We start from the raw sequence: 24,498 nt of genomic DNA on the forward strand, positions 1-24,498 counted from the left end.
ATGCAGGTCAGGATTCTGTTCAGGCCAGTCCATTACATTGATGTTATTGTCGTATAACCACTCCTCCACAGGCTGTGCATTATGAGCAGGTGCTCGATTGTGTTGAAAGATGCAATCGCCATCCCCAAATTGCTCTTCACGAGTGGGAAGCAAGAACGTGCTTAGAACGTCAGTGTAGGCCTGTATTGTGATGTTATGCAAAACAACAAGGGGTGCAGACCCCTTCCATGAAAAACACAACCACACCATAACATCACGCCTCCGAATTTTACTGTTGGCACTACACACGCTGGCAGATGACGTTCACCGGCCATACCCACATCCTCTCATTGTATTGCCACATTGTTTATTGTGATTCGCCACTCCACACAACAGGTTGTCCAATGTTTACACTCCTTACACCAAGCAAGGCATCATTTGGCATTTACCAGCATGATGTGTGGCTTATGAGCAGCCACTCGACCATGAAATCCAAGTTTTCTCACCTCTCGCCTAATGTCATATTACTTGCAGTGGATCGTGATGCAGTTTGGAATTCCTGTGTGATGGTCTGGATAAATGTCTGCCTATTACACATTACGACCCTCTTCAATTGTCGGCAATCTCTGTCAGTCAACAGACAAGTTCTGCCTGTACGCTTTTGTGCTGTACATGGACTTTCACATTTCCACTTCACTATCACATCAGAAACAGTGGACATAGGGATGTTTAGGGGTCTGGAAATGTCACGTACAGACATATGACACAAGTGACAGCCAACCACCTGACTGTATTTGACGTCCATGAGTTCCGTAGAGTGCCTCTCTCACAATGTCTGATGACTACTGATGTCACTGATATGGAGTACCTGGCAGTAGGTGGCAGCACAATGCACTTAATATGAAAAACGTGTATTTTTGGGGGTGTTTGGATACTTTTGATCACATAGTGTAAGTTTCCTGTAGCATCGAATAATGTATGGCTGTTTTCAAGACTGGAGGAAATTTTAAATCACTGGATGTTTTAGTTTTAATTTCAAGTGTAAGATGCCCCTGAATTATAGTCCGTAAAATACGGTAGCAAGTGGTAGGTGACTGGAGATACGAGGCACAGGAGATCTATTTCTGTACAAGGTTGGGAGGGTAATTTCGGTCTGTGAAGGCCTCAGTGAGACCCTTGGTACATTTTCCACCTCCCTCTCCCCCAACATCCCACTGCACCTAACAGCCCTACCCTATATCCACCATGTCCCTGGATGTGCCCTCAAGCAGCACTTCACTTCCCCCATCCCTACCCTGCTATCCCACCCCCCAACCCATCCCATGCCACCTCCTAACCCCCCCTCCCCCTCCATACCCCCATTACCCTCAACGGAATGATTCTCCCGTCAGGCGCACTTACAGTCCATAGTCCGGCCACTGCAACCAGAGACAGCAGTCATCTGTGTGTAAGTAGTCTTTTTACAAATCGCTGTGTTTTGTGCTTCGGGAGAAGGTCTTTTGGCTGAGAGCTTAAATGTATAGCCATATTTTCTTTGTGCCTATTCATGACTCAACATCTCTTCTGTATGGTGAATAGCAATCTTTTTCATAATATTGTCTTTACATGGTAATTTAGTTTGGTACATTACTGTGTTGTAGTGTAACTGACTCATCCTATATCAGTTGTACAATCTATGTACAACCAGAGTCTAAATGCCTAATTAAAAGAGGATGTATGTTCTCCATTATAGAAAAATGATTTGGAAATGTGTCTTTATGCTTGTAGTGGTTTCTGGAGTCAGTATGTTTTTATTTCAGAGTTACCGTTATCTGGATACACTAGTGTAAGAAATATTATCCTCTCCATTATGTTACTTCATTTGTATTTCTTGATTTCCAATGAGACACTGGAATTTCATAATTCCATACACCTAGGTTAAGAAACCACCACACATTTCATTATTAAGTATTTTTTTTTTTAAAATTTGAGATTTTGTAAAGCTGTAATTTTTATACACTTAACCACCCAGTGCACTGTACATGTACTACTGGGCATGCTTTCTTTTATGTCATCAAATGATAATGTTCTGGTCATTATTCTGAAACGTGAATTGATGTAATCCTCTGTGCTAGTCTACCTTGTTCAAGCCTCTTCATCTCTACTTAACTGCTTTAACACACATTGATTTGAACCTTCTTACTGTATTTGAGCTATTCTCTCCCTCTACAATTTTTACTCTTCCGCACTTCTGTCCATTACCAGATAGATGATTCCTTGATGCTCAGGAAGTTTCTTGTCAAACATTCCTCCCTTTGGGAGTAGCGCCATAAATTTCTTTTTTCCCCAATTTGATTTTGCGCCTCCACATTTGTTACACTATTTCAAAAACTTATATTCTCCTCTTGTCCAAATTGCTTTATTTTCCATGGTTCACTTCTGTATAAGGCTACACTCCTGTCCACTGTCTTCAGAAAAGACTTCCTAACACTTGAAAATTATATTCCATGTTAGCAAATTTCTCTTTTTCAGAAATGCTGTTTTTTTAATTGTCAATGTACATTTTATGTCCTCTGTACTTCAGCTACCATCAGTTATTTTCTGCCCGAATTACAAAATTCATAGACAATTTTTAGTGTCTAATTCCCGAATATCATTCTGTCAGTGTCACTTTTCTTCTCAGAGATTGGCTTCTACCATTTCTAATATCTTTCCGTAAATAATTCTTGTAATTATTTCACAAACATGACTTACGTAACTGTGATAATAATATTTACAACTGTCAGCACCAGCTTTCTGTGTAATTGGAATTATTACATTCTTCCTCAAATCTGAGGGTATTTCGCCTTTTTTTGTACATCTTACACACCAGGTGGAATAGTTTTGTCATGGCTGCCTCTTCCAAGGATCTCAATAATTGTGAGTAAATATCATTTACACCAGAGGCCTTGTTTCAACTTATGCCTCTCAGTGCTCTGTCAAATTCCTCTCACACGATCATATCTCCCATCTCACCTTCATCTATTTTTCTCTTCTCTTTCCATAATACTGTCAAGTTCATCTCCCTTATGTAGCCCTTCCATATACAGTGAAACCTCTTGATAACGTTCCTCCATATAATGTTTTCCTCTATGTTACGTCCGTTTTTTTCAGTCCCGACTAAAAGCCCATATAAACAATGTTAAATTTTCCTCTTTACTGTGTTTCCTCTATATTATAATTTCCTCCATGTAACACTCATATTTTTATAACCCTGGTCAATTATTTACCTCTTTATAACGTTTAAGTGACTGGATGTAGACGCATCGTTTTCCGTTTTGTGGATTCACAGTTTGCACTGGCTCAGGAAGCCCACACTCAGCATGTTTCATATGTCAGCGGCAGAACCCAGTCATGTGACATGTGACACACATTCTGCTTGCCATCTTTTTGGCGTCATTTCAGTCAATGCTTAGTATTCGTAGAGTGGTGTGTGAGCTGAGCAGCAAACAGTTCATGTGTCTAGTGAGAGTGTGTCTTCGATATAATGTTTTTTTTTTTTTAAGCTTTCATCTGTGGACATGAGTGAAAAGTGGAAGAACATTTCTCTGGAAGAGAGGGTTACCGCTATTAAAAAAGTGGAGGCATCTCCTGGTGTGGGTCACATGGAGCTAGCGAAGCAATTTGAACTGGCCCCCTCAACACCCAACACTGTTATGAAAAACAGATCATCGATAATGGAAGGGTTTGAGAATTGTGGAAATTTGAAATGCATGCATTTGAAACCATTGACTTACGATGAAATGGAGGAAGTGTTATGAACTTGGTTTCAGAGAATTTGATGCCAAAATGTGAAGTGCTGCAAGAAAAGTGCTGCTGTTTGTGGATAGATGTGCGGCACATCCACCAGACGTATCCTTTCTGAGAAATGTGAAAGTAATTTTCCTGCGACCCAACTGCACCAGCCATATGCAACCTTTGGACTTGGGAATAACACAAGCCCTTAAGGTTAAATATAGGACAGCCTTGTAAAAAAGGCTTGAATTTGATGGAACAAAGAAATCCGGGAAGCCAGCAGAGCTAACAACTGAAGCTGAATATTTTACAGGCAATGAATTTAATTATGCACTCATGGAGGGAAGTCAGTGCTGAAACTATTAAAAACTGTTTCACAAAAGCGGGATTCTGTCAAAATGAGATGGCAGCTCCTGTGGAAGATGTTGCAAGTGATTTGCAAGAGTTTCACGAATTAATAGGCAGTGATTTTGTCACTTTTGAGGACTTTGTGTCCGTGGATGACAACGTGGCAACCACAGGAGAGGGGCTGACTGCAGAGAGAAGCTTGGAGAATAATAGTGGTAGTGAAAGTGACAGTGACAAGGAAGCTGACCCTGTTCCCTCATATACTAAGGCAGCTGAAGCCTTTGAAACATTCAGGAGATATATGATGACCCATAGACTTGAGGACAGTAGTTCAACCTGCTCATTTGGAGCAAGAAATGATTGCCATAGAGTCTAGGAGAAATAGAAAACAAACATGCTTGCTTGAATATTTAAAAAAAATCATAGGTATGTGGTTTTCAGATTGCATAGGTTCCTAGAGTTTTGTGCAAATTTAAGTTCTGTTTCATAATTTAATTATTAAAGTAATTTTTTTGTAACTAATTCTTTTTTTAATCTGTATCATTTACTGTGTTTTTATGTAATATGTTCAGTATATCATAAACAAAATTTGGCTCATATTCTATAATTGGGTCAACTGAAGAACGGGGTACCACCTGTCAGCTTTGGACAATGATGTCATATCTTAAGAATCTGTTATAACTTTTTACAGTACAAACTGATCGTTTACTTTCATCCATTCCCCTACTAGGCCCTATGTTTTAATTACAAAACACTAATCATTTGATACATTGATCATTTGCAATGAGTATCACATTATAGTGTTGTGAAAATTTAAAATGACATCTATGGCACCATTTGTCAAAGCTGATTAGTGGTATCCCGAACTTCAGTAATGCCCTATGATTATTAATTGGAAGCCTTCCTCTTTATAGTGTTTTCCTCTATACAGTGTTCAGAATTTGTGGTCCCTTGAAAAACATTATATAGAGGTTTCACTGTATGCCTTCCATCTTCTGGCATTCCCTCTTTCGCTTCTTGTATATAGCTGCTTCTCTAAATGTGGTACCTCTCTTTCCCTGTGTCATGCATGCTTCTACAGCCTTGTATTTGTGCTCTAGCTGTTTCTGCACAGCAATTTTGCATTTTCTGTTGGTCTCATTTTTTTAGGCTCCTGTATTCCATTTTGCCTACTTCATTTGCTGCATTATTATTATTATTATTATTAATATTATTATTATTATTATTATTCCTTTTCATCAATTGAATTCAGTACCCATGAACTATACAAGAATTCCTACTGGACCTTGTCTTTTCCCCTATTTGATGCTGTGCTGTCTTACTTAATCTCCTAAAGCTACCGATTTATGACATAATATAACCTTTTCTTCTCTTTCACTCAACCATTATCTAATGCTTTGTTGTTTGAACCCTCATCAACATCTGGTTCTTTCAGTTTATCCAAGTCCCATCTCCTTAATTTCCTAGGCTTTAACAGTCCTCTCTGTTTTATTCTGCACTTCATAATCAACATATTGTCACCATGGTCTACATCTGCCCCTGAAAATGATTTTCAGTTCAAAATCTGGCTTCAAAATCTATGTCCTACCATTACATAGTCTGTCTGAAAACTTCGGGTGTCTCCTAGTCTCTTCCATGCTTACATCATCCTTTCATGATTCTTAAAGCAAGTGCCCAGGATGATTAAATTATGCTCTGTGCAAAATTCTACGAGGTGGCTTCCCCTTTCATTCCTTTTTCCCAGTCCATTTACTCCTGCTATTTTTATCTACAATACTTTTCTTACTATTGATTTTCAGGTGCATATCACAGTTAAATATTTGTCTCCATATACTAGACGAATAATTTCTTTTATCACTTCATACATTCTTTTAATCTGTGAGGCTAGTTGGCATATAGACTTATACTACTGTGGTGGATATTGGCTACGATAATACATTCATTAGGCTGTTGGTAATAACAGTCCAGCTAAAGCGCCAGAGATACCGGTTGTGTGTGCATGTCGTGTGCTGCTTATGTGAATGTGTGTGTGTGTGTGTGTGTGTGTGTGTGTGTGTGTGTGTGTGTGTGTGTGTGTTATACTTTCTTGTCTGGATTCACATTCCAGTCAGAGCTGCCAATGATAGCGGTCGTGAGGTGTGCTTGCTTGTGTGAATCTGAGTGGTTTTTTTTTTTTTTTTTGCTGAAGTAGGCATTGACCAAAAGCTTAGTGTGTAACAGTCTTTTTGTTATGCTTGTCTACAATTCACATCTTTGATGTGAGTATCAGTCTGTCCTTTTTGTAATTGCTGAGATTTTAACCCGTATTCATATTTCCTTATTCATTATTAGACTAACTGGTGCATTACCCTCAAATGATTTTGTACTTATGGATGTGAACTCACCTAACCAGAGGTCCTGTTCTTCCTGCCACCACACTTTTTGTGCCCTCTTAGTATTGCTGTTTTCTTGTAGCTCCTTCCACCCCCACCCCCCCTCCCAACCTGTATATTGGTGTTCTGGTATAATTTCCTTAAATTTGTGCATTATGTGTCTATGTAAGGCAAAAGTAGTGTTTATTCCAGGTGGGAATAACAATGTTTGTCTGATGAGTCAGTCAGGGACACGACTGGCAACAACAGCAGTCTCCAGTGGCCGATCCTGTCTCAGTGGCTCAGGGAATGTGGCAGCTAGTCCACCACCTCCAGTTACATCTGCTGTCACTACCCGACGCCCTAATACAAGTGTCACTATCATTAACAATTGTCAGAACAGTGTAGCTGCTACTGCTCAGGTAAACTTTGCATTGAAATTATAAATGTCAATCTTCTTTTAACTTGTTGTCTGCTCCCCTTTCCGCCCCTCTCTCCCTCTTCAACAATGAAGTCTGCAACACAAGTCATTGTTACATTTATAAATTTAAATTAATAATTAATGAATGCTGAAAAAAAACCATGATGGGTAAAGTTAACAACTCACTGAATAGTAGAGGAAGTGTTGAGTTGTTCAAAGGCATATAAACTAGACTGAAAACTGTGACTCTCTCTCTCTCTCTCTCTCTCTCTCTCTCACCACACACACACACACACACACACACACACACACATAGACAATTGTATGGCTACAATGTGCCAACTGACCACATAGTGCCAAAATTTCTCTGAAAAGCATTCTACCAGAAGAGATATTTTGTGGCAAAAGAAAAATCCTCTTGTGAAATCTATTAAATTATGAGACAGAATTGCTAGGCACTACATATATTTTATATGTATCTATTGGCAGGGCTGACATTTTTGCTGAAGATAACTGTTGGCTGGCAATTCTGTCTCATAATTTTATAGAACATATATTGTGTGTGTGTTAAACTTTGGATTTCTCTTGCATTTAACCCAGGTTACAGCGCCTTCTTGGCTATTAGTTGCCCTAGATTTGTCTTGTCTGGTTTAGATTTCTGTTGTCTGGTTATTGGAAGCTGCATGATTATTTATGTTACAGCAACATGTTTCCAATTGTTTTTTCTGTGACACATTGATACCCATCAGAGCATCCTCCCTGCTTAAATTTAAAGAAAGTCGATTGGCGTTTCCTTAAACCATAATCTCCTTTCCCAAGATAGATGTGAAGTTACATTTTGATGTAACATTACTGTCATATTCCAAATGTCAGAAGCCTCCCTCTCATCTCAAGTCCCTACCACTGGAAACCTATGGCATGATGGAGCCATGAAATAGCCCTGTGTATTAAAAATTACAGTGAGCACTTGAGCAACATAAATGACACCCATCAAGGGATCACCTTCAAAAAGACCGTAAACTAGAGCACACTGTCTAATTAAAAACTACAAAAAGAAGTGCTGGGAAAGACCACTTTTGAGACTCTAACCAGGCCCTCTCACGTATGGGACAAACTAAACAATGTTTATGTGCACTAGTCATCCTCCAGTATTTTGGTCATCTGTCAGAATGACATCATTCAGTCTGACCCTACCATTGTTGCTGAACAACTAGCAACACAGTAACACACTTTGCCCACACCGCAGCTTCTGAAAGTTACTCTTCTGCCTCCCACTTCAAAAAAGATGAGCAGAGTGTTTTTACCTGTCCTTCAGATTTCAAACTCATGTAAGCGTATATGACCAATACAACAAATAGAAGCTCTTCAGCATATTGGGACAGAAAGAGCGACAGAGTCTGATCACATACAAGACAAGTTGCTATATCGTTTATCCTTAAAATACACATTCTTGCATTTTTTAGTCTGATCTGGCATGAAGGTGAGTCATTGACTAGACATTAAACTCGTCCTTATGATCATCAAATATGGAGTACTGTGTACCAGACAAGATTCTACAGCTTGTTCGTATAGAACACCCTGTCAAGAACTGCAATTCTTCGCTTATTCAGCATCTGCCAAACTAGAATGATCCATTAATGTGGTGTCACCGCCAGACACCACTCTTGCTTGGTGGTAGCCTTTAAATCGGCCGCGGTCCATTAGTATACGTCGGACCCGCGTGTCGCCACTGTCAGTGATCGCAGACCGAGTGCCACCACACGGCAGGTCTAGAGAGACATACTAGCACTCGCCCCAGTTGTACAGCCGACGTTCATAGCAATGGTTCACTGACAAATACGCCCTCATTTGCCGAGACGATAGTTAGCATAGCCTTCAGCTACATTTGCTACGACCTAGCAAGGCGCCGTATTCAGTTGATAATTAATATTATGATGCATGTACCGTAACGAGAGATGTTCTACAATTGTGGATTAAAGTTAAGTATTACATCATCTACGTACTTTATTTACAATTCTCAAGATATTGTCCTGTTCCAGACCTCACGCCAGTCAGCGTGTAATTAAACGCGTGCATTTAGGCCTCCTCTAGAAAAACAGTGTTGGCTCTTCTGCCAACACTACAATTAATTTATTATTTAACAATCTACTCCACACTATTGCAGTTTGTGTGACCCTTTATCAGTTGAACACATTTTAGTGGAGTGCCACACTTTCACCGTAACATAAACTTTGAAGCTGTTTAATTCATTAGCCATGATCTTAGCCATTAATTCTAAGCCATGAATGTAGCTTTACATCCAGTTCTGTCCTGTCAAAAATATCTCACTTCCTATTAACATAGTGTACCAATAAGAAGTAATAAACAGAGTAGAAAATGTTAAGTTCTGTGGTGTGTAAATTGATGAAAATTTAATTGATGTTTCTCATAATCAGAAATGGGGAGGAGTGACCCGTATATACTCTAAACAAAAATTTTATAGCCAAGATTATGTTCATAACTGTTTTTTATTGATCACTTTTGACAGGTAAGACTGTCGTCTTCAGATCTTTGAAAACTTTTGTCATGTTCCAGTGTGTGTTCATTACTCATGCCATGTTAACATTTTAATATAGAGTATATTGCACATTCCACACAAGTTTGTCAAAAATAAAATTACAACAAGTTTGTCACAAGTAAAAATATGTCTTCATATGTAGCATTCCTTTGATGCTTGTCAGCTGTTAAAATCCACATTTCATAGTAAAAGTCCATTTTCATACAAATGTTTACATTTACGTGATGAGTGAAGCATATCTTTGGACCTTGTCACTTAAAATACATAATGCAACTCACAGCATTTTCCACAGAATTTACACCTGTTTTAAACTTTCTGCATCACGTGTGTGCTTGTTGCAGGGACACACATGAATCATGGTACTGCGCTTTTATCCTGTGATGCAGTTTCACTACTCAAAAAACTTGTCACAGATTGCTGCTCTAACGTGGTGCAAGTCAGCAATGGGGCAGCCAACTTCACACTGACACAGTTTCTCTGTATGGGATGCAACAACAAACTGCCATTTGTTGGTCATTTGTCAAAACATGAGAGTAACTCTTGCCAATTGCCCAATTGATAGTAATACTTTGAGGAACTTTATTGCACTGTTAAGGTTTACATTTGAATCCCTCTTGTACGTCGGGGTAGTTGTAGCATCAGAGTATATGACCTGAGAGATCTTGTTGAGGGTACATGTAGAGGGGAGCTGCTTGTCATTCTAGTTAACATGTTCCTAAGTGACAAAGCTGGGATGTGATGAAGTGCTGGTGTGCATCAGAGAGATGCTCTTGTTGTTAGTTGACTGGTTTAATATAGTCTCATCGGAGAAGTGTAATCAACGTCTGGCTCATTACACACAAAATAAAATGAATTGGAAATGTGTCAAGGCTGTATAGAAATGAGCACAGATTGTCTTTTGTTAAGTTCACACCATGAGGATGTTCTGAGGCAGATGAGACATTAGGGGGTACTGGATAGCTATGAAGTATGTCTCATGATGACCGGGTGTATACGACCCAGGACAACCGAGAGATTCCAGGAAAAACCCGGGAATTTTTTCATCTGGGAGAAAACTGGGAAAAACCCAGGAATTTTTTAGAATTCCGGGAAATTTCCATTGTTTTTGTTTTCAGTTAAATTTTTGTAATTTTGACTGGTAAGAACCGTTACTCCAACAAAGGATATTACTGTATCCCGCTACTGCAGAATAATATTGCAGCAATAAAACATGAATGAGAGAAAAAAACGAAAATAAAACTTAAACTGCAAAGGAAATGTGCCACATACAGCAACAAAACACAGTGCTCATACAGGCGTCTGCCAACAGCAAAATGTGTCAAAGGCTTTAGGAAGACTATGCAATGCTTTGTAACAACAAATTGCCTCCGATGAGCGTGACGTCACAACTGTTTACATTAGATTTGTTGTAGCAGTTACGAGTGGGATCATGCGCATGTGCAGTTGAGTAGTGCCTTCTCCTGCTTCTTGACGGAAAAAACCTTGTTTCACAAAGCGACTAACACCCAGCGCATGTTAACCTATTCATTATTCAAATTACTTTGAAACACATTCCTGTCGGTTTTTTAATATTTTTGAACACATTCTGAGTTGATTTCTGAATGAATCATAAGTTGATTTGTGAATGCGTGCATAGTGTACATGATGTCACTGTCTGGGGAATCCGCGTTGCATGTAGAAACAAACTTTCCTATAGATAAAAGGGACTATAAGAGCTGAGCGGAGTAAGGCCAAACAGATGAATGCCAACCACTGTCTGATTTTGTGGTTGATTGGGTTTGCGAATGATGAACATTGTTAAAATTACTAGCGAAATCCATAGATTCAGACTACAGGAGTGAAAATAAATGAATAACAGGTAAGAAAGATTATGTATTAACTTCTCGGTGTATCCAAGAAAATGAAATTTTGACAGAAAATTTTTGGCAAGATTGCATATACTAGTATATGCCAGTTGTACAGTCCCTGGCTAGCAGCAGCTTAAAGTTCTATTCTGGAAGAAATGCAGAAAATGAGTTGTATGAACATGTGACAACACCTAACTGGAGAATAATTGTGGGATAACTAAACCAGTGATTCTGGCAGAGTTAGTGAAGGTAACCTGCGAATAAACTTTGACAATGGCAGGAATAGTTACAGAATTAGTGATGACAAGACTGTTCGCTATAATGAGGAAGGAGAAGAAACGGGGACATCACACAAATTATGGAACAATATGATGATTCCAAGTTTGTATGAAAGTTTCGTACTACTACTTTTCGATCTCATGCTTGAGAAACTGGAGTGTATAAATGAAGTGTGAAACTATTTCCTAACGTAAAGCTTTTTGCTTGTTGTAGGCCTAATTGGCATTTGATATTGGTACTTTGTGAATTGTATTCTGTTGTTACAAAAAAGACCGTTTGTTCCAAAACATTCTCGTTTATTTGGTGTTTGTTACAATTTTTGCAGTATTAGAAAGGCCTATTTTGTTTTATCTAGCAGACAGTGCAAAATAGACATAATCAGATCGGGAAACCACACCAGTCTTGGGTCCTATTTGTATTAACAGCTTTTTCAGTATTAGACAACGACATTTCGACTTTTCATGTAGCAAAACATTTGACAAACTTTGATGAGGTAATAGATTCTTACACAAAAAGGAAAGCATGCCATGTAAAGCTGTAGCAAGATTAGAGAAAAAAAAATTGTAGGAGCTAAGGATTGAAGAAATGTGTATTGTCTTGTTTGTCTCAAGTCTTTACTGGGTTTATGTATCCTATATTTAATTTTATGTCACACAAAGCAGCAAGTTGTTAACTGGTAGGGAATAAAGAGTGCAAATTTTCTGAAGAGTTCTTTTTTTTTTAAAAAAAAAAAAAAAAAAAAAAAAAAAAAAAAAAAAAAAAAAAAAAAAAAAAAAAAAGAAAGAGAGGGAGATAATGTCAAACCGGCCGACTGTAAGCAGGAGAGGCACCACAGGACATTTTAATTTCCACTGTCCTGAATATGGTTTGATGGCATCCATTACAAAATATACACGTTTCAATTCCACAGAGCGAAGTACAGTGACGTGTGATAGAAGAATGCTGTGTGAGGAGGCGAGGCACTGCACTTTGGCACACTTACGACCAAATAACATGTGTTACATTTCCTCGAGCACATATGTTTTATGCATCAGACTCTTCAGAAAGATGTGCGCTACAAAATGAGTGTATTTTTGAAAATTCGATTTTTTTTTTTTTTTTTTTTAATTTTTGATGTCCTATCTCAAACGGTTGAGGGAGTGGCGGGGTATTGCCCCAGTTCGGAAATATCGTAGATCCGGGGCTGATGCGCAGAACAGTCTGAGTTACAGTGGCTAGTCTCTATGTTACCCGTGTTTACATTTAGTGATTTTGCTGTTTCCTCTTCGTTTACTGCTCTCACATCAAATGTAAACAAAAAAAGATTTCTGTGGCTGGGAGCTATCAGGTGAATTAAAATACATTCACATAATTACGGAAACCTAAATTGTGTTAGTTGCTGATTTCATTTTATTTCCACCTTTCTGACAATCAAGCATTAATTGCCTTGCAGAACAATGAAGTTATTTTTGTCGGTTTGCTAAAGAAATTTTCTATTATTAATCTTTTCTGCTGAGGCAGTCAATATATTTGAAACAAAGTGTTGAAATTTCAATGCTCTTGGAGTATCCTCTGATGTTTTGTTTCTTTTATGACATAATGTAAGATCTTTTAATGTTTTACACATACGAACATATGGGCTCCCTACGACATCGTAGCTGTGCAAGTGCGGTGACACCTGTCATCTGGTGCTCTCCGGCAACTGCAGAAACGAGCCTATTTCTAACAGGTTTGCGGGAAAATATTCCAAATGGTGGTTTGAAAACTGTTACCATCAAAGTACCATTCTGGCAGTTACACTGGAACTATGTGCGAGAATGTATGATGTATTTCTTAAATCACAGAGTGTTTCACTCTCATTTAAAAATCAACTCTTTGATGATGAGCCATTTAGATAAATTTCAAGCCCAGAAGATCAGAAATTTATGTCATTATTAAAATTTTAACTGGCACATTTGTTTGATATATCTTAAATTGTAATACGTGCATAAAAAACCAACATTATATGTGAAAGCTTTGCGTTTCGTTTAGCAACACTATGTATATTAATTTAAACCATTAACTTTTTTTGTTTGTGTGTTCGCACTGCTTAACAGTGATGTTGCTATTTGCTGACTACATCACGTGTCCTAAGCTCTGAATACCAGCTGTCATCAGCTGGCGAGATCACGTGACGTGAAATATGACTGGCTTACAAAAGTGCATTGCAATCTCAATTTCAATGCTTCGGAAAGTAACGTGCAGTGTTTGGTGGAATTCGAATTTATACTTTTGTAATACGAAAATATGCAGCGTACATTTTGCTGCACATCAAAGATCTTTCCAAAACGCGTTTTTTCCCTGTGTTTAGTTTTCGATAGTGCCAGGAAATTCTACGTCCTTGTATAAAACCATAGTCATTCAAAGGATTGATAAGTTATACAGTTGCAATAGAAAATATACGGTCAGTTAACATGGAAAAGTATGTTTTCACCCGGGAGAAAGTATATTTTTAACTGGGAAATCCGGGAAATTTTTTTCCTTGTCCACGTGTATACCCTGGATGAAGTTAACACACATACTTGTTTTCTGTGTTACATTTTATTAAATGCTCACTTCTCTGAAATTGTCTTCTATGACTGCATATAGCCTTCAGTCTACACCACTGATGCTGATATGTGTCAGAAGTGCTTTGAGTCATCAGTACATCATTGAAAATACTTGGAATTGTTATTAGGAAATGTGTATACCTAAACATTCTACATATAGTCTAAAACATGTTTCACGAAATAACAGTTCTTTGGAATACGCTGATACAAGTCTCTCTTTTGGGGATGGGATGTGGGAATTTTACAGTTTTCTTAGGGTTAAATGAAATGTAGCATTCAGTGTGTTGGCTATGATGCACTAGTGACAACTCTGCTCTGAACTTTCAAGTGCTCCTGGTAAAGTGCCAACTAACTGAATAAAATTATAAATAAAATAATTGTAGTAAGTGATTAATGGCTCACTGGTACATAATTATCTTGTTCGACTAAAAGAATAGGAAACATTGGACTAAAGAAAAGCATTATCCTGTTACCTTTCACATTTTTCAAGTTAAAAAGAGCTTACTAGAAGATTTAGGTGAATGTAGTAGCAAAATGTGTATACAGTCGATGTGGAGGTATTACTGAAACACAGTAGTGCATTTACAAGGCAAAGACCCAGAACTTGTCATATATTATTTGGTCATTACTTGACCTTAGTGCTCTCTCTAAGTGTTGTAATAAGTGTAGCAGTGTTGTGACATTTGAATGTGGTTTTGTTTCAAACACTACACGCTCTTTATGTTTCACATTCCTCTGTTGGCAGCTTCTTGTTTACAATTTTCGTCTTGTAGCAACTTCATACAATCAGTTGCCAATTACAAGTGCCGAATGCAAGCTTCCTTTCTCACCATAAAAACATTGTTTAATATCATTGCACATTATCACATAAAATCCTGAAATGAAAAATATACACTCAAACGATGAATACAGTCACTTCAAGCAGACAGTATAGCCATATAATATACAAGTGGAAGTCTGTTAGTAATATATTGCTGTCCTTTTTCAAGTCACAATTTCATTATGATCTTTAGTAACTAAGTGAAGTAAATAGGTATAGAGAGTTTCTTATTGTTTCAACTCTGTTAACACTCAGTTTCCTTCATGATTGCAGACAAACTCAATACATTACTCAAAGTCAACTTTGTGGCTCCACACACATCTCATATTTGTGGTTTATAAGAACTCAAATTCTTATTCAGTAATCCTTACTTCATTTGCCTGCTGCTTGCTGTCTCTCTGCCTCTGTTATTCTATAATGCATCTGCCTTGCCTGTATTCCTGCAGAATTATTAAAATTAGGAACAAAGAAATTAATGGAATTGTTAAGAAACCCTTTCGAAAGATGTTTAAATGGGGAAGATGTCCCAAATGATTTGAAAGTAGGATATATTTCAGTGATACATAAAAAAGGAGCGAAAGATGAGTGTAAAAATTATAGGGGAATAACAGTGACCAATACCTTCAGTAGATTATATGGAAGAATTATTAAATATTTGTTAGAACAAGAATACAAAGAAAAGGAGGCTGAAGAACAAGCAGGTTTTAGAGCTGGAAGATCAACAATTGATCATATCTTTTGCCTACAACAAATTATTGAAAAAAAAATGGTTCGGGCACAACCTATACATTTAGTATTCATAGATATAGAAAAAGCCTATGATAGTGTGCCTTTATCCAGTTTATGGAAAGCTTTAATATCAATAGGAATAAATCCAAGAATAATTAAAGCAATTCAAAATTTATATAAAAATTCTATTTCAAAAATAAAAATTGGTAAATATCTATCACATGGATTCCAAGTCACAAAAGGATTACGTCAAGGATGTAGCATCTCACCTATATTGTATAAAATATATACAGAAGTAACTTTACAGAATTGGAAGAAAAAATGTCACGCTATGGGAATACCAATAAATGATAGAACAATATATTCGTTACAATTTGCAGATGACCAACTGATTATAGCCCAAGACTATGAGGACATAGAGTATATGACCAGAAAATTGATTCAAGAATATAAAAAATCAGGTCTAAATGTAAACATGAATAAAACAAAGTACATGGTAATTGGTGGAGTGAATGGAGACTTAATATTAGAAGAAGGGATGGGAACAATAACAGCTACTGAGGAATATAAATATTTAGGTGTGAAAATTACAAATGATGGGAAACAGGACAAAGAAATTAGATCAAGAATAAATTCTGGAAAGACGACAATCTCTTTATTGAATGGAATTCTCTGGGACAAACACATAACAACTGATAACAAAATAAGGATTTTTAAAACAATAGTTAGGAGCATTATTACATATGGTTCAGAAGTGTGGACAACAAAATGGCAACTGAAATCAAAATTATTAGCCACAGAAATGGATTTCTGGAGACGTTCAGCAAGAATATCAAGACGAGAAAGAATAAGAAATGAAGTAATCAGAGACAAGATGAAATGTAAAAATTCAATTATTGATTTCATCGAGCACAAACAACTTAAATGGTATGGACACATCAGACGAATGGAACAGGAAAGGCTACCAAAATGCATAATCGACTGGTAGAAGAAAAAGGGGACGACCACCTGATACATGGATACAGGGAGTTCAGTCAGCAATGAGGAAGAACAACATTCCTGAAGATTTATGGACAAATAGAGAAGAGTGGAGAACAATAATTAGTGACTTACTGTAATCTAGAATAGGTGCTGGAAAAACGTACTCACATTGTAAATCCAGAATAATAATAATAAATATCTTAACTGATATTTATTGCAGCTGTAACCTCCTCTTGTCATCTCTTTCTGCAGATCACTCTTTCTGCAGATCACTCTTTCTGAAGTAATGTGCGCACATTTGAAAGTCGTACGTGTTAGCAGTGTGTTGTCATCCACAAGAGTGCACTGTGAAAGAGCAATACTGTGAACTTCCAATAGAGTTGGCCTCAGATGAGTGCCTATTTAAACCCTGCAGTGTTATGCCCAGGCTCAGTTGTTATGTTATTACTTCTTACATATATTTGCCTTATCTTATTGCATTCAGTGTATGTTAAGGTGATTGGCGTACATGCCACAGTCTAATGTGTACTAACATTCTTGGTTGTATTGTGTGTCCAAGTTACAACACAAGTGATGGTCCTCCATTGTGTCTACTATGTCTGATGGTGCTACTGATGAGTTTTTACACTGGCTGGTTGATCAGCAAGGGGTTCTTACAGAGGCATTGCAGCATCTCAGTCAATAGCAGGAGGCGTTCGCCACAGTGCAATACAATCAAACCCAGATGTTGCAAACACTTACCTCTGTTTTGGCCCCGGATCGTGAGGTTCATGAGCAGGCCCATCAATGTGAAAAGCCCTCCCTCTCCAGCATTATGACTATTGCACAATCATTTGATGTTTCGAGGGCTGCAGTTACTCAAATTTAATCATGGTTTGAGGTTGCAGAAGCTCAACCCACTTCCCCCCATTTGTTGGGTGGTTCACATGGAGACGATATGGTGGCAGCCGTCCCCGTGTGAGCAAAACTTCATGGTGTCCGATTCAACTCTCTGCAGTAGCCGCTGTAACAGCAGCAGAGGAAGCCTGGTAATGAACAACAACACAAGCGCTCCATGCTTCCCTCTGTCGTGTTTTGTCACTCATGGTATGCCATATTGTCTTAAGCGATGGTCCATTTGCTGCCAGTGCAACAAGACGGGCCCCATTGCCCCTGTTTGTAATGCAAAATTCCAGCAGCCTACTGCAGATACTGACATGGATGTCAATTGTGTATAGGCAATCCCCGTTGCACTCAATAAGCTTTTTATTGACGTCAAGGTTTATCAGAAGGTTTTGCACATGCAAGTCAACACTGGTGTTGCCGTGTCATTACTCAACTTGCAGATGCACATGGACTTGGGTTCTCCCCCTTTAGCACCACTGTCACATTCTTTAGTCACCTACTATAAACAAAGAATTCCAATATTAGGTAGTTTCTCAACCCCAGTCATATATAAATTTGTCCACTTACTTTTCTGGTGGCGAACAATGCACGCACCAAAAATTTGTTTGGTTTGGATGCCGTTAAGCTTTTTGAGTTTACTATTTCTGATTAAGTTAATCTTGTCTCTGATCAAGTGCCTTATACACAACCCACCTCTTCATGCTCTGAATTTTCCTCCCTGTTTTCTGCAGGCTTGGATTATGCCAATAATTTTAAAGTCCACATCACCAGGGAACCTTCAACCACACCCCGCTTGTTTCAGGCTTGCCCATTGCTGATGCCACACCATGACCAAGCCAGGGCGGAGCTCAACTGCCTCATGGCCTCTAGGATCGTCCAACCAGTTTCATCCAACGAGTGGACTACCCCTTAGTCATAGTCAAGGAGGCCTTGCAGTGATTTCAAAGTTTCTGTCAATGCTCTATCTATGATTGACATGTATTTGTTGCCATGCCCTGGCAAACGTTTTGCTAAGCTGGCTGGTGGTGAGTATTTTTCCAAGATTGACTTCTCCAATCCATATTTGCAGCTTCCTGTTGAACCTGACTCTCAACGGCTCTTGGTCGTTAACAAGTCTTTTGGCTTGTAACAGTACTTGTGATCACCGTTTGGCATTACCAGCACCCCGGTGATTTTTCAACGGCTTCTCGAACAACTCACGAGGTCTGTGCCTTGCAGTGCCAACTATCTTGGTGATATTATGGTCTCTGTCTCCTCCTCTGCTGAACATCTCAACAACTTAAGTATGTGTTTTTTGGTGTTACAGGCTGCCAGGTTAAAATCAATTTGGAAAAGTGCCACTTCTTTCAGTCTTCTATTGTTTGTCTTGGATTCGAAGTATCTAGTGCTGGTATCAAACCCTTCATCAGAATGTCTCTGCCATTGTGGCTCTTCCGCGTCCTACGTCGGTTGAGGGGACGGGGGTGTCACACACCTGGGCGTTAGCCCGTTGTCATGTTTTTTGACCTGATTTGGAAGCAACGTCACTCATAGGTTACGGCATGTTCTCAATGCGGATCATAGTAAGCTGCCCTGTGTGCAATGTTGTCTCCATGACCACAGCATTCACAGGTCTGGGACTGTATCCATATTAGTCTCTCCAGCCCTTCCTTAAGGCCTACTGGCTAATAGCAATTGATGCATTCTCTTGGTTCCCATATGTTGTTTGTTGCCCATCAACTTTGGCCTCTGCCACTGTGGCAGCCCTATCGAAATTTTTTTCCATCAAAGGACTTCCAGCACCATAGGTCTCTGATAATGGCCCTCAGTTTGTGTCATGGAAGTTTGCCTCCTTCTTCAAAGCCCACATGATTCACCACATTTTCACCCCACCCTTCCATTGCCAGTCCAACAGTGAAGCCGAAACATTCAAAATGCAAATGAAAAAGTATGTGACTCGGTCCCTGTCTGGCATTGCCTTGGGTCAGTTTCTGTCTTCCTGTCAGTTCATGCCGTTTGGTGACAACAGCCGTGCCAAATTGCTGCGTGGGCATCAACCCCAGACACTCCTGAACCTCCTGTGGCCCAGCCAGGGTTGCCAGCCCGTGGAGCCAACATCCTGTTTCCATCTTAGGGTGGCTGTCTGGGCATGACGGTTTGGTCGTTGCCGAAAATGTATACCCACTGTCATCTCCTGGTGCTCTGGTGACCGCCCCTGTGACGTCCGTATGGAGGAGGGTCTCTGTACATGTCATTATGACCAGTTGCACCCGCATATGGGTGACTGGACAACCCTGGCTGAGACACCGATGTCGCCACATCAGTTTGAGTCGCTTGACGGATCACCTGTTGCGACTGGGTCCCTGCCACAACATACGAGGGACCCCCGTCACTGGTGGACAAACCTCTGCAGCTTCTCCAATACCGTTACTAATACAGATGAAGCCATCATCCACACCAGAACCATCTCCTCCACATCAGCCACCAACTGCAGGGGCATCACCACCTTCAGGTCCTGGAGCTCATGTGGACATTGAGCTCACACTGATGTCACCCATCCTACTGTATGTGTTGGCATGAGAAGACGGACTGTGACACAGCCCGTGCCTCAAGTACTTCTGACCATACACCCCAGTATCAGTCAGCATGTCATCTCTGTCACAGCCTCGCGGAGGAAGACGCCATGGACATCTCAGGAATCCAAGCTGTTCCCCAAGGGAATAGGAATGAAGTGATGTGCTCATTAGCTGTGTGTTGTCATCCACAAGTGTGCACTGCGAAAGAGCAGTACTGTGAACTTCCTGTAGAGGCTGCTACAGGCGAGTCCTGTTGAAACCCTGCCGCACTGCGCTTGCACTCCGTTACCATTTTATTACTGCTTGCATACATTTGCCTTATCTTATTGTGTTCAGTGTATGTTATGGTGATTGGGGTACATGCCACAGTCTAATAACATACTAACATTCTTGATTGTGTTGTGTGTCCAAGTTACAACACTTTTAGATAAGAAACCTTTCAAATAAGACAACAGTCATATCTTATCCCATTGTCATTTCATATACACATCCATGGTGTGGCATATGTGTGCCCATTATGCCACATCTTGTTCTGCATTTGTTCTTCGCAAGCCATTATCCACCATATAGGTGGAGGATAAATGTAGTCACTTGCCAATCGCTCTTCCCTGTATTCTGTTTGTCGACTGCTCTTAACAGAAAATAGAGGATCATGTCATTTGGCTTTCAAATGTAAGCAAATCTCTATGTACATAAATTTCATATTACACTTCAAATGTATGCCATATATGACAGGTGTCTTTATGGATGTGGAAAGGGATTTGATATTCTGTTGGAATTTCTGTGGTTGGATGCTGTATAAATCAGAATTATTATGTTAAAACCTGCTGTTAACAGCAAAGTATTGTATGAGCATGAACAAGTTCATCCTTGGCCATCTGATTGAGTGTTCCATTGATAATCTTTTATCCTTGCAAGCTATGTTTCTTATTTGTATTCCAGGAATATGCTCAAGAGTTGAAGTGTTGTTTGCCTACAGCAGCTGTATTCTCATGCATTCAAAGGAACTTCAGAGGAATAATGCTTTGTTAATTTCTTTGGATGTTAGAATATGAATATCATAATTTTGATTATGTATTCCCTTCTTGTAACACTAATATGCAGAGGGGCTTTCATAAGCATTGTAATTTTCTAAACACCATTAATGTGATGCTATCTTTTATTTGATAATAGTCTTTCTTCATATTTCAGAGAATTAGTGTTTTTGAGCCATACCCAATGCGGGATACAGTTCAACACTTTTGTGAAAAACATTTGGACAAGATAAAATCTTACATGGACAAAGTATCAGTACGAATACCACCACCAGCGAAGTGTACAATTGAAGGTATGTTAATGTGCACATGTCAGTTTACAACTGGTCTAATTTAAAGCATTTTCGTTATATTGTATGTATATTGCAATGACTGTCTTGGGTCTTGTTTTGTGCACTAGTGCCAGCGATTTATATCATTGCTTATTTTTCAAGCATTTAAAAAAAAATTAGGTAATTGTAGTTTTGACTGGCAAGTCGTAGCAAATAGAATAAAATAATTACTATTTCTGCTGAACCTGTGAAGAAAAGTTGTAAGCTGTGTTTCACAGAATCATTTGAGCCTTTCATCAAGCACCTACTGTATGAATTCAGGAGCCTGGTGATAGCCATTTTACTCTTCTCAGTACTCATTTGAAACACTGTTGTTGAAAGAAATTTCCACTATTTGACTCTAAATTACTCTTCATTTATTTCATGAAATCAGGCTTTTTGCTTTATAGACATTGTTTCGCTACCGCCCTTATCCCACATTGTGTGCAGGGTCGGCAGGGTTAAGTACGGATTTGGCATGGTTAATTGTAAGGGGTGGCCGGATGCCCTTCCTGTCTCCACCCCTACCCCCCAGAACGGAATTAATGTACCCCAGCTGTCTGCGTCAAGTGTAAATCGGGAAATAGTGGGAATGTGTTTCAAATGTCTGCGAGATGTGTAATTGAGGTGGGATGTGGGGACCAGCCCGGTATTAACCTAGGAGGATGTGGAAAACCGCCTAAAAACCACATTCAGGCTGGCCGACACACTGGCTGTCGTCGTTAATCCGCCAGGCGGGTTCAATCCGGGGCCAGCGCGCCTACCGGAGTCCAGGAAGCAGCGCGTTAGCGCTCTCGGCTACCCTGGTGGGTTTTGCTTTATAGACATTCTGAAGTGCAAATTGAAATATCATAAAATGTCTGATATGCGTAAGTGACATGTCATCATTGACAATGTGTTTCATTTGGGCAGGTCAATCATTTTGCGACATTTTAACTTGCACTTTAGAATGGCTGTAAAGCCAAAATCATGAGTGCATAAAATAAATGAATAGCAAGTCAAATGGTGGAAATTTCTTTCAAAAAGTCCTACGTGAGTGTGGTTCCCCACAAAGGAAAAATTTATATGCTGTGTTTCATCCAGTGTCCAGGGCCAGTTTAATATCCAAGCAAAACAAGCTGCCAATTAGGGCACAAACCTTAGAGTGGCACCAGAGATGCCACAACTGTAAGATTTCTAATCAGGACATAGCAGAATTAGTAACGACCAATTGGGGGCCCTAGATGGCGGGGACTGTCAGGGATGCCCAAGTACAAGATTTGTATACAGTGCATATCACAATTAGTAGCAAAAATAGATGTGAGTGAAAGTGCGCAAGAGAAAAGAGGGAGTGGGGGTGCCAAATGATAAGTTAGTAAGTCACTTGTGCAGAAATATGTTCTTGAACATCAAGATCATTATCTGTAAATGAAAGTGCGAGTTGTGGATTACAGATCCATTGTCCCTGGCTCTGTCAAACTGTGATCTTGCTGATTCTTTTGAAACTTTCAGTTTTGATGTTTTGTTTCCCTTAACCAGGGTCTTGCCTTTTGTATGTTACACAAGCTAAAACTACACCTCAGTTGAAGTTTGAATGAATGCAGTTATAAGAGTTTATTAGTCCTTTATAAGAATTGTAACTGTATTATAAAAATCCTCATAAATATTGTCTAGTATTTGAGCGTGAATAAACTTTGGAACTTAGTTGGTTTAATGGGTTTTAAATAAATGAGTCCTATCAGTATTACTGCATGAATGCTCATAATAAACAAGACTAATTCTGAAGAGATGTGTGTGCTCAGTATAAGTGTTCATTAACTTGAGTGCTTGGTGTCTCGCTACTCTTTCATCTGCTTAGGCAGCATGCCAACAGTATTCCTACAGACTGTAGCCTCTGCAAGCACCTCAGACACCAACAATGCAGCACTTACAGTTATCTTTGCAAACAAGGGTAGCCCCATTCCTCTGCTCTCACTATCACATGCTATAATTACTCAGTTTGGAGTTTTGTGAAGAAATGGTCATTGCCTGGTTAACCACTGAAATAATGTTAGCCAAAACTGCCATGAACATGTTATTTACTGTTAAGGCACAAATTTCTCTCCTGATTGGCAGTACATGAATACCAGTGTTTGGTAATTACAGTCAAGTCTGGCACTTTGAAATTTGCAAGAGCAGACAAAAGATGTTAACATCAGGAATCTACCTTACAATGTTTGCCGTCAAGAGATGTCCATCAGTCATGCTTACATTCAGAGATTGTGAATGTAATACTAACTAGGCAGGAACTATTAACATGATAGTTAGAGTGTGATGGGAAACCAACTTCATCAGAAATACTAAAGGATTTAGAGGATACCTGGGACTATAAACTGACAAACCATAGAAACTGAAAAATCCACTGCCGCACAGGTCCTTAGATCATTCTTTCGAAACAGAGTTTGAAATTATGCTTCAGAAATGATAGGCTTGCCCATCTGCATGTTTTAAGCATATCAGTGGATGGATAAAACTACCAATGGATGGATAAAACTAAATCATACAACCAGTAAGCCATCAGCATGAGTGAAAACTTAGCAGACTTTGAAAAGCATGCACGTACGAAGCCAAGTGCCAGAATCACTTCCCGATTGTAATGGAGTAACATCTTCACAGGAGAATGCAGAATTACTGTCACTCTGAATAACTTCATGAGCAAAAATTACGTATATTATGTAAAAGTCGGTGCCTGATTGAAACATACCTTATGTGCATCTGAGTGGAAGTAGAGCCTGCTTCTACGCAGAAATTGTTTTGATCACTCATTGTTGTGTCTAACCTGCATTAGAATTTGTAAAAGTGCTTTTTGGTACCGAGGATAATATTTTTATACAGCTTTACTGCAAGCATCCTTCTGCAGTGGAAGTTAGCTGTTGAGTCTCAGATTGTGTGCCAAAGCATTAGCAGTCGCCTTTGTCCACTATACTTATGCTCCCACAACATAAACTACTCATTCTACTTTCAAATTTATTAACTAATGAATTTATGTTTATTATGAAAGTATAGTTTACCTAATTAGGGCTCCTTCTACACTTCTTTCTTAAACTTGTGATTAACAGTGTG

At 39.0% G+C, this 24,498-nt stretch overlaps 2 protein-coding genes across 2 annotated transcripts in view; one reads left to right on the forward strand and one right to left on the reverse strand.

Moving 5' to 3' along the window:
- The window catches only part of LOC124790130 (protein melted), a 253,327-nt gene that overhangs the window by 129,096 nt on the left and 99,733 nt on the right, over positions 1-24,498 (forward strand). The window contains exons 13-14 of the mRNA XM_047257704.1: positions 6,645-6,853; positions 21,264-21,399. Of these exons, the coding sequence (XP_047113660.1) occupies positions 6,645-6,853; positions 21,264-21,399 (345 nt within the window). The remainder of the gene's footprint in view (positions 1-6,644; positions 6,854-21,263; positions 21,400-24,498) is intronic.
- Positions 1-24,498, reverse strand: part of LOC124790131 (tRNA pseudouridine synthase-like 1) — a 221,931-nt gene that overhangs the window by 11,828 nt on the left and 185,605 nt on the right. The gene's annotated exons all lie outside the window — the stretch shown is intronic.

The sequence above is a fragment of the Schistocerca piceifrons genome, chromosome 3, assembly GCF_021461385.2.
Source record: "Schistocerca piceifrons isolate TAMUIC-IGC-003096 chromosome 3, iqSchPice1.1, whole genome shotgun sequence".
Classification (NCBI taxonomy): domain Eukaryota; kingdom Metazoa; phylum Arthropoda; class Insecta; order Orthoptera; family Acrididae; genus Schistocerca; species Schistocerca piceifrons.